The 17,870-nt window shown below is 35.4% G+C and overlaps 1 protein-coding gene across 3 annotated transcripts; it reads left to right on the top strand.

Moving 5' to 3' along the window:
- Window positions 1-135: 135 nt before the first annotated feature.
- On the top strand, window positions 136-17,460 carry LOC145232658 (uncharacterized). Of its 3 annotated transcripts, XR_013860918.1 has the most exons (22): window positions 136-368; window positions 897-963; window positions 1,520-1,653; window positions 1,724-1,752; window positions 4,615-4,785; window positions 5,214-5,326; window positions 5,419-5,492; window positions 5,565-5,634; window positions 5,818-5,876; window positions 6,144-6,226; window positions 8,078-8,263; window positions 8,446-8,557; window positions 8,634-8,784; window positions 10,108-10,207; window positions 12,559-12,773; window positions 13,466-13,509; window positions 13,574-13,625; window positions 14,054-14,115; window positions 14,988-15,366; window positions 15,962-16,026; window positions 16,569-16,657; window positions 16,733-17,460. XR_013860918.1 is itself a non-coding variant. In XM_080097324.1 (21 exons), exons 2-20 carry the CDS (start codon window positions 927-929, stop codon window positions 16,021-16,023), a joined length of 2,127 nt encoding a protein of 708 aa, XP_079953450.1. In that variant the 5' UTR covers window positions 136-368; window positions 897-926; the 3' UTR covers window positions 16,024-16,026; window positions 16,733-17,460. The 3 variants fall into 3 exon arrangements, 2 of the variants coding, with proteins under 2 accessions (XP_079953450.1, XP_079953449.1); XM_080097324.1 differs by lacking the exon at window positions 16,569-16,657 and having other exon boundaries at window positions 5,565-5,628; XM_080097323.1 differs by lacking the exon at window positions 16,569-16,657 and having other exon boundaries at window positions 137-368.
- Window positions 17,461-17,870: the final 410 nt, after the last annotated feature.

The raw sequence follows: 17,870 nt of genomic DNA, 5'->3' as shown, positions 1-17,870 counted from the left end.
CTCGACCACAGTTCTTATTTTTTAGTGTGCTTGTAAATTCTGTTGCACAGACTCAGAAATATGTTTAACTTTGCAAAAGTACCGATTTTATCCTAAGAAAAAAACTAGTTTAAACATACGAATTAATATTAGTATAAGCCAGGGATGGGATGGCGAACCTTTTTAGTTGAATGGGTCAAACATGATATAAAAATTGTTGCTGCATCTTTTCTGCAAGTCTTGTAATCCTAGGTAGTTATCAGTTTAATACACGCGTGCTGCAGCAGTCAAATCTGAGCTAAGACGATTCCTGGCACTTGATTTTCTGAAATTCATGTGTGAAAACAAAGATTCGCATGAATATGTGGAACAGAACAGCGTCAACAAAGGTACAACAAATCGTTTCAAGTTGTACGTTTAGATAAACATATCTGTTGCCTCACAATTGACTCAATAATCTGTATTTTGAGACAATAGGCAATCTGGCAAAGGACTGTTAGTCTGTTACATTGGTTTTTAATCTTGGAAATCTGGTACCCTACCTATAGTAACCAGTATAAATTTTTGAAACTACAAGTGGGTCACTGGAATTCGCCATGCCTGGTATAAGCCAATAAATAACATTGTGTAAAATAAATTGCGATTGTTGGTTTATTTTTCTCAGGTAAAGTGGAAGATTCTATTTGTGTATATAGCACCGCTTCTAATATGTAATATTCAGTAATTTACTAATTTTATGCATAAGTATTGGGTCTGGTATACTTTCATGACCCAACGTCATAACTACGTCATACCTGTACATACACCAATGACCTTGTAAGTTAGAACTGGATAGTTTTTGCAGGAAATATAAGTATTTGGCAAACTATTTCTTTCATTTTGCTTAGAAATCTTTGTTTTTGTTTGTATAAATACAGTTTTCCTGATTGTTATAAAACAATGGAAGTATGAGTTCACCAAACTTACATAAAGGAAACTTGGAAGGTAAGAATGCTGTATCAAAAAAATACAGTTTGGCATGTATCGCAAAAATACAGTTTGGCATGTATCGCAATTGAATTAAAAAGAACGAAATTTTGTTACATTAAAGCAGTGGTTCCCAAACTATGCGCCGCGGCACACTTGTGTGCCGCGAGATGTCATTAGGTGTGCCGCAAAAAATATTGAAATTAAAATCAATCAAGTAGAGTAGTAGTACCAGGTGCTTAGACCACTAGGCCAACATGCTCCACGTCTCTGAGATGCTATTTAACTATGAGAGTGACCTGTATAGCGGCTTTATGACCTCATAGTTAGTGCCTTTGTCAGCTAAAAAAATTATTCAAATGTTCGAAGTGTGCAAATAATTTTTGTTTTTTCTAAAATGCGCCTTAAAAGAAAAAAGTTTGGGAACCACTGCATTAAAGAAACCAGCAGGTGCATTTAATTATCAAAAATTGCAAAGGGGTTAAAGAAAAAAAATGCTGTACTTAAACATGTTTTTTTCTTCAATATGACAAACAGTCAGCTCCAAGGTAATGCATGTTGATGTGTTTTGTAGACGCTACTTTCATGAAAATACTTGAAAATCAGGAGTGGGTGACAGAATGTGCTGGGATGCTTGGAGATTTTAAACTTGTGAAGCAAGTAAGCGGAAAGATGAACAATCAAGTTTGTTACAACAGTTCACATTTGGTACAACATTTGTGTGTTTTGTCTTTGGTTGAATCGCTGTTATTAAATTTTCATGAAATTTAACTTACAGGTTGAAGCTGATGGCAACATTTATGACAGGTTTGCAAAAATTAACATGTTGTAACATGTACCAAAATCACAGTGTTTTTTAACGTGACTTAGAGCTAGGGACTAGGGATGTTCAAAGTAGAATAACAAATCCTTTGGATTCGAATCCAGTTAGATTCGAATCCATTTTTGCCGTTTATATCGGGTAATTGGAACCGATATAAATGTGTGCTCTCGTCGTTGGCAAAAATGTAAACACATGTGTTACGCTTTTACGTCGACGCCCAGTCATTGTACCGGTTGCAAAGACGTCAAGTGCATCGTCGCCGTCAAATCAGTGAGCGCTATACAAGTTATAGCGCCAAGTCACGAGTCGCTATAACAACGCCATAACGACGGTTGTGCGTTGGAGGCATAATTAACGATTACGCATCTGATCACGTGTTTATGCTTATGCCATTAAATGACATACCCGCGACTTTTCTTACCAGCATCTAATTGTTTCCAACTTTTTTTAGTACACGCTGCAAAGTTTTAACCTTATGCTAATTTTTCTGGCATAGTGGCTTTTGGGTCATTTAGTTTCAATGCAGTTGTGCAAAGTTTTTTCTCAGTGTTTTTCTTTGTTTTGGTTGTTTTTTTTTTACATTATAAATTAGGGTTGGCAAGCCGGTCAATTGACCGGTCAAATACGGTCAATTGACCAGTCAATTGACAGCACTTTATTTAACCGGTCAAATACTATTTTTAATTTTAAAAATCAAATGTGTTAAATTTTTTTGTACTTGCTTTTTGGTTGTTGGAAAGGATAAATTATGTCTAATAACCCTCAGATAGAACAGTTTAGGGCATACTTTTGTATTAATAAGTGCTTTTAAAGCCAATATAGATGTGTTCTGTTCATTTAAAATAAATAACAAAACAATTAGGAGATACTTTTGATTTGAAATTATGATCTGATTTACGTCATGGCAAACTTTGCAAGGTTTACAATGCAATTAAAAAACATGGATCACTTCTAGTTTATTTAATAAAAAACTTTTTATTTTAATAAAAATCGAGTGTGATATGTCCATGGGGGAAAGTTAGTTCATTAGTATTTACTTGGACATTTTTGTAAATGTTGCACATTTTTATTGACAGATAAAAAAATCTAAGCTATTTATAGCATCTGTGTAAACTTGTAGGTCTACAGTCCTTTTTTCTATAGTTGATCCAAAAATTGTTTGTAGCTATTAGCTTATAATTGCCCTGAATAGATTTTTTTGGATAAGTTCCAGGTCAGTACTGATTGGGATAAAGTACGTACATTTTAAGCTTTTGTATATTCCTTTTTTGTCATGAATAGAGATGTGACAACAGCGTAACAGCATAAATTACGACTTTAAGCAGGATAAGCAAGTTTTACAGTTAAATCTCAGTCAAAATTAGACTTTAATATGATGTATATAGAATATAATGAGAATCCAGTTCACAAATGTGATTACTGAATGAAAATTACAGGCACACAGGTGCAGTCGGAGTAGTCTGTAATAGGGTTGGCAAGCCGGTCAATTGACCGGTCAAATACAGTCAATTGACAGCACTTTATTTAACCGGTCAAATACTATTTTTAATTTTAAAAATCAAATGTGGTAAATTTTCTTGGACTTGCTTTTTGGTTGTTGGAAAGGGTAAATTATTTCTAATAACCCTCAGGTAGAACAGTTTAAGGCATACTTTTGTAATAAGTGCTTTTTAAGCTAATGTAAATGTGTTTTGTTCATTTGAAATAAAGTCCATAACAATTAGGAGATACTATTCATTTGAGTTAGTTCATTGGTATTTACTTATTCATTTTGCAAATGTTGCACATTTTTACTGACAGATAAAAAATCTAAGTAATTTAAAGCATCTGTGTAAACTTGTAGGTCTACAGTCCATTTTTCTATAGTTGATCCAAAAATTTTTTGTAGCTATATATTTAGCTTATAATGGCCCAGAATAGATTTTTGTGGATGAGTTACAGGTCAGTACTTATTGCGATAAAGTACGTACATATCAAGCTTTTGTATATTCCTTTTTTGTCATGAATGGAGATCTGACAACAGCGTAACAGCATAAATTACGATGTTAAGCAGGATAAGCGAGTTTTGCAGTTAAATCTCAGTCAAAATTAGACTTTAATATGATGTATATAGAATATAATGAGAATCCAGTTCACAAATGTGATTACTGAATGAAAATTACAGGCACTCAGGTGGGGACATTGATGAAATGAAGCATGCAATGCGGTTGAAAAAGTCTGTAATATAATATAAACTGAACATTTCCCATTTCACAAACAAATTTACATGAGTTGAAACCTTCATTTCCATTACTTATGGTTTAGCAGATGATTTAACTATCAACTTTTAACTAAAAATGCAATTTAATAGTGTGTATAGTATTTGACCGATATTTGACCAATTTGACAAGTATTTGACCGGTCAATTGACAAGATTTTATTTGACCGGTCAAATGCCCAACCCTAGTCTGTAATATAATATAAACTGAATATTTCCCATTTCACAAACAAATTTATATGAGTTGAAACCTCCATCTCCACTACTTATGGTTTAGAAGAAGATTTAACTTCAACTTTAAACTAAAAGTGCAATTTAATAATGTGAATAGTATTTGACCGATATATATTTGACCTATTTGACAAGTATTTGACCGGTCAATTGACCAGATTTTATTTGACCAGTCAAATGCCCAACCCTATTATAAATGAAAAATATGTTTTATAATGTATAAAACTGGTCTACTTTAGTTGTTGTCAAGATTAATGATTGCTCAGTGAAAAATAATATAAGAATTGGATTCGATATTCTAGATTCGCATCAATTATTCTAGAATACCCAATTATTCTACTTTGAACATCCCTACTAGGGACCCACCTGGGCAACGCAGCATCTACATTCCACCAGGTGATACATTTAAGGAATCATACAGACTCTCTACATTCATAAAATTCCCACAAGAAGTTCCTGTCAACCCGAGGCACCTTGCCTCAGCTGGGTTTTACTACACTGGATATAAGGACAGGGTGAAGTGTTTCGGGTATGGAAACTTTTATGTTTTATCAAACCTGTAATGACCTGTTTCAATGAGCAGAACATTGCATGGAAACAAAATCTGAGTATGGTTTATGGCTTATTTAGGCACAGAAAAATTACATCCTATGAAAAGGAAAGTATTAAAAATATATTTTTGGTTTAGCTGTAGAGGCATTGTTTTGTTTTACCCAATTTGACTATATTAAGGTCTGTTTTATTGATGTTTAACTTTATCCACATTTTTAACTTCACTAAACTATTTCTAATGTTGCCTAAGTTTTTGCATTGTTTTCACGAATCAAGACTAATACCGGCAAACCATACATGCAATTGCATGTTATAATATAAAATGCAGTTGCATGCATTTTTTATGTTTTATTTGACACATTTTCTGGATTTAGAAATTAGAAGCCTGTTTATGTTTATGTACAGCTGTGGTTTATGTGTTGAGAATTGGGTGGTTGGTGATGATGTTCGAGGGGCACAATGGCATCGTAGTGATTGTGTCTTAGTGCAGGCCGAGGATAGTGGAAATGTTCCTATAGGTAACTTGATTAACAATTTAAACATTGAACAGACATAGATCTAATTTTAAAATCCCTTCAAAAAAGTTGCTTTGATACGTTTCTATTCTTAGGTGGGGGTGGTTTTTCTCGCTTTTTAATGTCGAACAGGTCTCAAGATGGTAACAATTCAATTGGTACTAGATCAGTAAGTACTTATTTATTTTGCTGATTTTAAAACAATCAAAATATGTACCTTATGGTATGAATTTTGGTGTAGCCCTCTACTGGTGGTGGAAAACATACTACTTTCACTGGAAAAGTTCTACAGTCGGACACTGCAGGTAGTGGTAAGCAAAATCAAAAATATGTTGGTTTCATTGAAATAGTGTTTTATACAAAAACGTTAGATATATTGGATCAAAAAAGGGATAAAACACAAGTTAAGAGCCTTCAGTAGTTGAATTTTGTGTCATGCTTAAAAGTACTTATAAACTGTTAAAAATTCTGATTACTTGTTTGTTAATTTTTAGCAGGACCTGTTCCCATGCAATCAGCCCGGCCAGTGGTTAGAAACAGACAAACCGATCAGGTATGTAATAATATGTGGCTTGACATTTGCACAGAAGCAACCTTATAGTAAAATGCTCATTAAATTAAGCAACACAAAGTAAATAAGACAGTCAATATAAAAAATAAGGCAAAATGTGTGATGTGTGAAAAACAGCTTTCCTACATTGAAACACATTCCCACTGGGGAATCCCCTATTTGTTTGTGTAGCATTGTGTGTCTGGCTTAATATATTCTTTTATGCTTGCATTAGTCCATTCTTTGTTCAAAGTCATTTGTGTATTGTAGATTGTAGAATTTGCAACCATAACATCTCTATCTCATGAAAACTTTCTAAGAAACCTTGACCTTAGAAAAGAATCTGAAAGAAAGTGAGTACATTATTATGGGTCCCCTTCCAAGGGGACACATATTGTTTTTGTCCGTATTTTTTTTTTCTTTCTTCTTTTTTCTGTCTAACGCTGGTTTGTGAGACGCGTTTGGTCAAGAAAGAGTGCTTCAAATTTATTCAAATTTACAGAGATGTTAGTTAATAATCCAAATTTGATCCTCCTGAAGTTTGACCCCGTTTGACCCAGCGGTTCACCCACAGGCCCCCTAAACGTAAAATTTTTAACGCTGGTTTGTAACGCTGGTTTGGTAAAGAAAAAGTGTTTCAAATTTATTTAAATTTGGACATATGTTAGTTATCAATCTGAACTTGATCCTCTAGAAGTTTGACCCCGAATGACCCAGCGGTTCACCCAGAGGCCCCCGAAACGTAAATTTTTTAACGCTGGTTTTTATCGCTCGTGTGGTAAAGAAGGAGTGCTTTAAATTTATTCAAATTTGGACATATGTTAGTTATCAATCTGAACTTGATCTTCTAGAAGTTTGACCCCGAATGACCCAGAGGTTCACCCACAGGCCCCCGAAACGTAAATGTGTCTAACGTTCGTTTGGTCAAGAAAGACACTGTAGGCAGAAGTACCAAGAGAGTAACTCACTGGTTTACGATAGCGGGAGGACTCAGCTTGACGTCGGACAGACGTTTTACGAGACGTCGTTTCAGTGATTAGAAATCAGCTGTTTTGCACAGCAATGCTATTTCGTTTTATTAAGTTATCACTCACATTTTTAGTTTTGGCGAAAGTTTTACACCTATGACGTGATTTAAACCTAATAACCGTGCTTTGGTTTTGTATATGTCAAGAAAAACTTTGGTTTTCAAAGAAAAGATGAAAAAGTTAACTTGACTTTTTTGCCAAATAAATGTTTTTTTAAATGCTCGTTGGCGGCCAACGCCGCATGATCACGGGTTACTTAAGGTCAACTAGTCGGTATTACAAACACAGTTCAACTTTCTTCATAACGTAGCGTTTTTTGACAATTATTTAGGAGTCAATACTCAAGGCATGTATAAATTAGGCTTAACAGTATTGTTGTACACTAAGGACGGCATGCTATTGAAAACGGTGTCAAAAGATCAAACAGTCGTTTGGCGTGTGCACACTGAGAGGTTACTACAGGTCAATGGTACTCGTTTTGCGAAACAAAGTTAAATGAAAAACAATTTGTTATGGCGTGTGCACACACTTAATAATAGTGCAAAAAGAATACGAACAAATTTTTTTTATTGTTGGGTTAATGCTTTCTAAAAATCTGTCCTTAAGAATCTAAAAATCACCGCAACATTTGTTTACTGTAAATCCGCTCAAACGCGCGTATGGGGACCCATTTGTTTTTGTTAACAAAAATAATCATATGTGTAGATCAAATGATGTGTATAGTAAATTGGAAAATATTGTATAGAATATATAAAATGGAAGTATATCAGAAAGCCACTCTTCTAGTTTTCTTTTTACGTTTTACGTACTTGCATGAACACAGTGTAAATCCTGAAAACTGAATGTGTTTTTTCATGCTTTAAAACATGTATAAACATTGTTTTCTTTTCTTTTTTTGCTGTTACAGTTTAAACTTTGAATTTTCATGAAGATTCTTTGTATTGTAACCATTGTCTGCAATAACTGAAAGCAAATATCGAAATTTAAGAATATTTCAAAGTGAAATGACGTATTTTTTATGCAATTAGTAGAGTTGTTGTAAAAATTATGTATAATTTTTTTCAAAAACTATGCTAAACTTTTTTATAAGTGAGCCTTTATTTTGATACCATACCTTGCAAGCCCTGCTTTGGTGCCACATATTTCTGGTTCAGAAAAATGATTTGTGTCACACAGCCGGACATTCGCACATTGGCCTTCAGAAACTCGAACAGTCTACTCAACAGACTTAGCAAGGTCTGGATTTTTCTACCTTGGCAACTTTGATCGTGTTCAATGCTTTTCATGCGCTGGAGTGTTGAGGAACTGGAATTATGGGGATAATGTAGAAGCTGAACATCACAGACACTTTCCACATTGCAAGTAGGTTTTTGGTATAAGTTCTTCAATAGCAACTAGTATTTTGTTTAGCTTTAACCAGTTAAATGACAAAATTTTAAACTGGTCAAGACTGTTCATACTTTTGGCATGAACCAATTAAGCTTGGTTATGTGCATCACAATGATCTCAACATGAATTTGGACATTTTTTTGGTTTTTGTGTAGAATGACACAAGGTTCGGAAACAAGAAATGTACCATTGTCACAATCTGAACGAACAGCTGTTAATCAACAGATTGTGTTTCATGAACCTCCAGATCCATCCGAAAACGAAACTGTAAATTGCATTTAAACTTAATTTTTGACCTGTTGCTAGATAGCAAACGTATGTTTGTTCGTTTTTTTTGTTTCAGAGGGACCTCAGAAATATGTTTCCATGTCTAGACCCTCACAATCCTCACATGAGAAATTTGGAAAACCGAATTGAATCTTTCCAAAGCTGGCCTTCAAGTCGAATCAATGCAACTCCTTTTGAAATAGCTAGAGCAGGATTCTATTATCTGGGTAGTAATTAGGGATACGCCAAAATTACAAATATTCTGTTTGGTTGAGCGCTGAGCATCTCAACGTTAATGTCAAGCACTCTCTGTGCAATGCACTGCATTACTAATATTTTTAATTCCATGCTATGTTTGCAGCTGTACAGGCCCATATTAAAAAATGGTCATTGTAGTTTTTGGATACCCTTGTTCACTAGTTTAGATGTAGTAAATATAATCCCTAGCATAGGCGCCGAAATTTTTTTTTTTTTTCCGGGTATGCCGTATTATATGACGTCACAAAATGACGCCAAAATGCCAAATATATTTTCTGCGGAAGCATATGGTAAGAATGCATTAAAGTTGCAGTATATAAGCTTTACACAACGTAATTCCACCGCCAGGCCCTTTTGCTACTGTTGCAATTTAACGACCTATTTGCCGAAATTACGGGTAGGCAAAACAATAAAGATAGAAAAGATTTAGTTCGACTGTCACCTAACATACTTTGCCGTGCGTCGCAAATTACTTTAATGTTTAACATTTATCTTCTCTGTAATAACTATAACAAAAATGCTTAGTTTTCACGTAACAAAGCGCACACACTTCTGGCCTAGCAATCACAATAATCCTTTTTGTTCGTTTTAACGTCGCTTGTTTCGTTTACAACGTGTCGCATATTTAACGCAGTGAGTTGTATGTGACGCATAATTAATTTTAAAGTTCAGTGTACTTTGTTTCAACGATGTTCTGACCTGCCTGAAACTTTCGACAACGTTAGTTTTTGTAGGCTAAGTACCAACCTTACGTTTGTGATGTAACATTGGGTGGTAATTGTTTTTTTTCTCGGTTGAAACTAGCCAGTCGTTGTTCTTGTGTTGTAGGCAGTTACAACAAAGGTTGGGCTGTATTTTTATAATTTAGTTCACAAACGGTAAACTTTTTTTATCACGTGGTTGTTGACAAAATACCCGGGGCAGCGGCGTTTCTACCATAGGACAGCGTCAATACCTTTGTTGTGCTACTTACCACTTTGATGTTTAAATTCCAATGCTTCTCGAATACGTTTCACAACTGTAATGAATACGAACAATTTAATGGTTGTGAGACAATAACCTCGATTGTAATCATTTGCGTATATTACGTATTAGTCGAAATAATTTTACAAAGCAACAACGCATGACTAACGTTGGTCCGATTCTCGGGTATGTGGCATACCCGTGTTCAGCGCCTATGATCCCTAGTAAATATTGTTTTTGATAGATGTGTCAATGTGCATTAAGTAGAATTGAAGACACAGAGCATATAAGTTATCTTATGTAAATAAATATTATTTGCTGCATTATAGGTGAGGGAGATCGCGTCAAATGTTGGTATTGTAGTGGAGGGCTACAAAACTGGGATCCACAAGATGAACGCTGGACAGAACATGCAAAGTGGTTTCCAACGTAAGTTCTTTTTCAGCTTGCCCTTCTGTTAAGAATCAATTTTGTATTTTAACATTTCTGTATAAATGTATCACTTCTGCTATTTTTGTAATGGCATCACAAACTTTTATGTTGTCCTGAAAATACTAAATTGTTGGTTTTTCATGTAAAATCTTGGCTTCACCAAAACTATCAACATGATATGAACACTTGATGACAGTGATATAGCTCACAACAGACAAAGTTTGCTAAATACTGATGGATGGCATAAAGATCCCAGTTATGTAGACTAACAGTCAGACTGGGATAGAGTTAAGAACTAAGTTTTTAGGTTGGTTTATTGTTATCATCATTATAAACCTCACCCCAACTCTAACAGCTCTAACCATCAGTATTTCACACCATTTGCTTTCAAATATTTGCAAGTACTTCTACTTGCACCCTCTATTTGCAAAAACATGTGAGTTCTATCTTCTTGTATTTTAGCACTATTTCTTTCAATAGTTTTTCATATCATGGGAATGTCCCAAGGGAAAATACCTTGTGGTAGATTTTGTTGGTACAAATATAGCTAAGGGACTGAGCCCTTTTGTGTGCTGTTAAATTGGTGATGACTTTCATTTTCCTGCTGGCATAATTTGTATGTGCATAATAGTTAAGTAGGAAATAAAACAAACTCTAATTGTTTCTAAACCTGTTCATGCTATGCAATGTTCATTTATGAAACAAGTATTCCCACCAACTACTCACATGTTTTTGGCTTTACAAGATTTTCCAATAGCTATTAACATCATTTTGCTCAGGGCAAGTCACTGCATTTTATTCGCCCTAAACACTAGATATCAGTTACACAACAATTAAATTTATCCCTCTTTTCAAACAACAACAAATTTTCATTCCACCCTGTCTTGTTTCATTTCTTAGTGCTAGGTCTTTACAATTTTAGTGTAGTTTAACAATTCAGGAGTCAATAAAAATATTTTTTGTGCCTATATAATATAATGTATTCTTGAGAACAGTTTATTATTCATGATGGTAATCACAGTAGGTTAAATGGGGTCACAAACAGGACCAAAAAATGTATAAAACATCCAAGCGGAGAGTATGCTTTGTGCAAACACTTTCTGTATGCAATCATGAAAATTGAAAAGACATTGCAGACAGCAATAAGCACTTAAACATGTGTATTGTGATGTAATAAGGTCTATTTTGGTCATTCTGGCGACATAAGCATGTTAATTTTTGCTCTTTGTTGCAATACTGAAAAAAGGTTAAAATACTTTGTAGAGATTAGTATAATTTAAGCCAACATCCCCAGCAAGTTAGAACTTTGTATCTGGATCAGTGTGTGTATTTTGTGATTTTTGATGTAAATAATATATATTTCTTGTAGATCTGTGTGTGTTTGTAATTAATATAGAAAGTATTCACATTTTTTTATGTTGTACACTGCATTGTTGTAGTTGCACAAGGTATCATAAGCGGTGGGCGTCTAATGACTATATATATTTACTTGGTCGCATTAAACAGTTGAAAGTTCTAAATGGGGTCCTGCAATGAAACACTAGGGAACTCCTGCAGTAAGGGGTTGTTTCACAGCAACAATGTGGTCCTATGTTCTGGATTACGTATATATGCAGCCTGCAGATTGTTTCGGTGCAGCCCAGTTACACATTTCTTGGGTTTCAGCACCTGACAGTGGCTAGGTGTTTGCTTAACACTTTTATGTTAGGTACTCAAAAATGTCATTTATGCATGTTTTTTGTGGAAAGTAGCGAACTTTGTTTAATCATGATACATAGAATACGCGCCTTGGAGCTGTTCGCCGTAGTATTGCTTCTTGTTTTTCTTTCATCATGGGTACATGTAGTCCGCATGTGATTAATGTAACGCGTCACTTGCAAGCTTGTATAACTTTATGTAATAACAATCACACTCCGTCTTATGATGCAAAGTCGCAGATGTACTTGTTTTGACCAAAAAAATATTACACAATTATTGCACAAATACATATACGTAGCAACTTGTGATACCTTACGTAAACTTAAAATTACAAATTGACCTTTACACAGTCAGTTAAATATTTCACAATTATCACATGTGCACTAAATTGTTTCTGTTTCCTGAAAATATGTTTGATACAATTCTAAGTAAAATCGTTACATTGTAGTTGTATTAAATATAGTAAGGTGATCATGATATGCTATAATCTTTTGTGAGTTTCCATTAATGGTCGTTTGCAATTCATCTATAAAACTTATTTGAGCCTTTACTAAACCTATTAGTATTGCTTCTACAACATAATCTCTTCATCACTCTAAAAACAGAGGCTTTTTAAATTTTTTGTAAATGTTGTACGTACTGCTTTTCAGATGCGAATTTTTGCTGCAAAGGAAGGGTCCTGATTTTGTCCATCGCATGGTGTCAATGTTCCCTAATCTACGTCGACCACTACTTCGCTCACAGTATGTTCCACCGTCTAACCCAGCACCAACTGCTAGGGGTGAAATTTCGAGCAGTGATGATGAAGGCAATGAAAATACCACCCAAGCCCACCCAGCAACCTCCGAAAAACCATCAGTAACAGGTTTTTTCAAAGTTGAATGCCTAACTTAAAACATGAAATAAGATACCAATATTTAGTGGCTCATGGCAGATGAAGTTGTGATTTTCAAACAGCCATTGGCCACTTTTACCAGAAAATATTAGTGTGAACTAGTGGAGCTTGTTCCACACTAACAAAGTGTAATTTTCTTTCGAAACCGTTTTTAGGCTAAAATACATTTTTTTCTAATAAATAGATTTACCACTTAAATGTAATGACTAATGAGTGAAATTGCTTTTAATAAATATAAGAAAAAAGAGGTGTTTGTGTTGTATTGCGCAATCTGTACATTGTTGTTAAGGCCGAAAACAGATTACTTTGAAGGATACAGTTTGAGAATCAATTAAACATGAACTGAATAAATCAACTTTTTTGGCAGTTCAAGTAGTTTTACTTATTTCTAAGATGCATTTTAAAAAATTGGCATGTTTTAAACTCCAATTATTGCACAAGGTTGCAGATTAAAATGTTGGACTTCGGTTTAAAAGGGTTTAAAACTGTTTTTGCAACTTGGCATAGAATTGGGTCATACATTTGCGAAAACTATTCCCTAAAATGGTTTGCACTAATGGTCTGGGAGAACACCTTAATTTGATTCATGGCTGTCAAGATTTATTAGCATATTTTATGTTGTTTAAACATTAATTGTTTTTTTTGTTTTGTTTGTGACACAGGCAGAAGATCACAGGTAGAATGTGGACCCTACCCAACACATCCGGTGAGTTTTGTTCAAATAAACTGCTTAAGTACATGCCTATCCACTTAACACTGATTATATTTAGCATAACTATAACAACACAACAACAACAACATCGCCATCTGTGAATCGTAGAGGTAAGTGGGTTTACTTAAACCTTGTGTTGTTGATGCAAATGTCAAACGAACTTGTTTATGACACTTAAAAATCTCAATTCGTAAGTTTGACCAAACCTCTAATATTTTGTAGGCGACATGGCCCATATTCATAGGCCCCTTTCCTGAAGGGGACACATGTTTTTTTTTCGTATTTCTTTTTATGTCTAACGCTGATTTGTTCCAGCGTTTGTTCAAGAAACGGTGCTTCAAACTTATTCAAATTTACGCACATATTAGTTAGTTATCCAAAGTTGGTTCTTCTTAAGTTTGACCCCGGATAATCCCCTGGTTCACCCGCATACCCTAAAAACGTAATATTTAAAAACGGCTATATGCCCAGGTTCAAAATTGGTGTTTTTGTGAAAAATCTAAATACATGCCAACAGTGTGCATGTGTTATTTGTTAGGTCGTGGTGGGACACGCCAAGCAGACCCACAACCTGCTCTGAGATCCAGTGAGCAAAGCTCGGTAAGTACCAAGTGTTGTATATGAGTCAAGTCAAGTCAAAATTATTTTGCATTGTCACTAAATCATCATGACAGTGCAGTAACAACCGAGTGTACTCACATTTTTCCCTTGTAATAATTGACGTGTTGTTTGCGTAATCGTTCTTTAACAACTGTTTTGTTATATGACTCAACGTGTCAGGTTTGTGAAGTGTTTCATAACCTTTTTTCCTGTACCGCCTCTTTAACGTCTAAGTAATTTATAAAGACCCCATCAAAACACACAAAAACGATTTCACATGCCATATCCGTGCAATATTTGAGGGCCTTTTTCACAAGCTATATTTTTGCACTTAAAACGCAAATATGCTAATGGTTCTTTCAACATGAAACACTAACCTACAGATTGTGCTCGTTGCTTTTAACCAGATACCCTAAGCGGGCAAACCGAGTATTGAAAGAATAATACACCACCACACAATATGCCAAGCACTTAACTCCTGTCTGCAAATTTTGTTCTTAAAGCGCAGACAAGCCCCGATAAATGAGGTATCGTGATTCACACAAAATGCATGTGAGATCATCATAAAAAAGCACACTTTATTAGCAAGGTAGCAAAAACAACTGAAACCTTTGCCTAGATTTCCATTTTACTAGTCGCTGAATAATATATGACAAAAATTACCTGTTTCATTTTGTTTTTACTTATCTTAGCGCCCCCTGGATGATAGCAAACTCCCCTAGGGGGACGCTGGCGCCCATTTTGAGGAGTACTGCTCTGTACCTCTTGTACAGAAGAAAATGTTTTTAGGTTCATAAACTTAATAAAAATACGACAGCTGTCTGAACAAAACTAGACACAACTGTGTCGTTTAAAATACCTTTTCCATTCAGACACATGCTGAGACTGGACTTTCTGTACGAAACCGTGTGGAAGAGTTAAAGCAACAAGCCAAATCCATTCCTCAGAGATTACGTTTAAGTTGGACCAAGCAACAACTGCAACATTCCTGGGTGTCATCAGCTGTGCCCAGTGATCAAATGTATATTCATCGAGCTTTGCACTTAGTTTGTTTTTCTTCCCTTTCTGTTTTTGATGTTACGATGCAAAATGCTGAAACTGCCATTGAACTTCACCCTTCTATGCTACTTGCACTTGCCTATATGTTGGCCAACCCTTCCATCGTCAGTGATTTGAAGGAAATGCCTCAGAGAGACTGGATTGCCGAAAAAGCGAAAGCGTTTAAAGAAGTTCTGATGGAATGGTGGATTAGTAAGTCATTGTTATCTCTTGAAACAGACCTCAACATTAAGCAAATCACATTTTTTTACTGATTTATCATTACATAAGTGGTCCTAACCCCAAAAGTATGGTCCGAGAAAATTCAGTCAGAAAGCTCTGACTGCTGCATCACAACATTTTATTTCACCGACGGCCGCCAAGCGTCTGATTTTTTTTATATTACTGATGTCTCATATATATACCATCTAATGGTTCCTAAAACACATGAATAATTTCTGACGGATCGAGCTGAACGGTCTGACGATCAGTTTTAACTTTTGCCGTCATTATCTATATTGAGACGCTGGTGTTTCCTGTTGTTTTGTGTTTGCACATAATAGACTTGCTGTGTTTTTCCTATATGGCTACTTGGCTGGTAATACTTCTTCCAGCCCCACAAAGTTTGTTTACAGAGGTTTAAAATTCAATTTTTTTTATATCATGATACATGATCACGGTCGCATGAACTCCTCTGCGGCCGCAGGTTGTGCACCCCTAGCTGTAATAGAACAACTCTAACTTGATTTTTAATATGACAGTATCCAACTGGTGTAAAACTTTACTAAAGCTTATAATTGTGTTCCAGGTATGCCCGAGATACGGTTTCTGCTCCGTCAATGCATCAGAATTATTAGGAACATTCCGTAGCAAGTGAGTAGTACCTTTAAACTAGTGGCGAATCGTATGTTGGTGAAAAACCCATTGCATTCGGCTAAGTTCAAAAAGTCATCATTGTTTAGTTTTTGTTGGGAAAATGATTTGTTATGGATGTACAGTTTTGCAAAATTATTGCTGCCAACTAATCGGTTTTTGACATTAACAAAGTTCCAGAAAAGAATAATTATTTTTTTATGCACATGTCTTTTTATTTTATAATTTCAACCTGGCTATATACCTGGAGTAACCAAACTTTGTTTGCGGCCGGCCAGATAACATTTGAAATGACAAGCGAGTACCACATAATTTCCAATTCTTAACGCAGCGCCGTTTCAAGCTATAGCCCCCGAAACGCCTTTTCGGGACCAACAAGAATGCAATCTTTATTAGAGTCGGATGGTGCCACTGTCAAATAGTTAAATTGTGTTGAATATTATATAATTTCCTCTAGCTTACCGGCGTAACTCATTTGTTCCAACATAATTTACAAAAAAGCGTTTGTTCGCGCACAATAACGAAGGCATTTATACTTTTAGCATGACCTGTGATGTAGCAAACAAAAAAGATGGTTGATTTCAAGACTATTCAATCGAAAGTCATTTCCATCCAGTCATTTTTTAAGCCGGTTTGAGGGACTGTGCCCGATGTAACTATTGTTTTCTCTAATATCTCTTATTTCAAGCTCTGTTTTTGTTTGCAGGTGACCTTATCCATTTCCTTGCGAGTTGTATCAATCAGGAAGTTACACATACTTGTGTTTGCGTGAATCTGATAATTCTTTGATGTCTATGACTGTCTTCGTTTGGTGTGATGTGTTCTTTTGGTTCATGTTTATTTCCTTTATTTGCCGTCTGATGTTTGGGCTACGAGTTGGGGAGAATGTAACACATAATGTTATAAATCACAAGCCCCGTGACTCACTCTATGACTGTAAATCATTGGTTTGCAAACTTTTTGGTCATAAACTGTCCTCTTGTGCTAACTTTTTCAAGTGGGCATATTGTACACAAAGTCACGCTTTATTCTTGTCTTAAAATGGTGCTAGAAGGCACACAAAATAACGGAGACAGACTTAGGTCTTTTATATGGGCCTTTGTTTTTTTTAAATTTTGTCCAATGCAGCACGTGGTCGAAAACAACTTGACAATTGCTGCTGTAAACGAAACAAGTTTCACTATGCGTACAAGGCCTGAATGATGGTGCTCGTTTTTGTTGAAGGATGTTGGGGTCGTTCTCAAGTTACCCAACCTACAAGGCAGCACTCTTATCCAAGTTGTTAATTTAAATATCTGTGCTTGTATAGCAAACATTGTCTGTTGTGAGTTAGTATCTCTACTGTCAAAGGTAATGGACATACTTGATCCTGATCAAAATTTGTCCAACCCTGGTTTTGTAAAACAATAAAACAGATGTTAATTTTGACGCAAATGACAGTTACTTTTTGTCTTCTAAGGTAGGTGAAACAGGTAGGTGCCTCTTTCAGCCAGACTTTTTCTCGGTAGAGCTACTAACACTGGAATTAGTCTGGCCCCTCGTTAAAAAATGTTCGATAGGTGGCGCAACGGAGCATATGCGTTTATAGTGCCAAAACCCAAATTGCTGAGTCAGCACCATAAACGCCTATGGTCCGTTGCGCCACCTATCGAACAATTTTTAACCAGGGGCCAGACTAATTCCAGTGTTAGTAGCTCTACCGACTTTTTCAATCAAGTAGCCTACATTTGAATGTTCTGTTTGTTCATATTCATTCCTTTTAAGTATTGATTTTTATTGAGCAAAGACACAATCGTGCGGAGAAACGAACTTTTGCCAAACTGGCATTTTCAGTTCATATAAAA

Source organism: Phallusia mammillata, chromosome 6 (genome assembly GCF_965637545.1).
Source record: "Phallusia mammillata chromosome 6, kaPhaMamm4.hap1.1, whole genome shotgun sequence".
Lineage (NCBI taxonomy): Eukaryota > Metazoa > Chordata > Ascidiacea > Phlebobranchia > Ascidiidae > Phallusia > Phallusia mammillata.
Note: the sequence above shows the minus strand (reverse complement) of the source record. Positions and strands in the feature narration are given on the sequence as shown.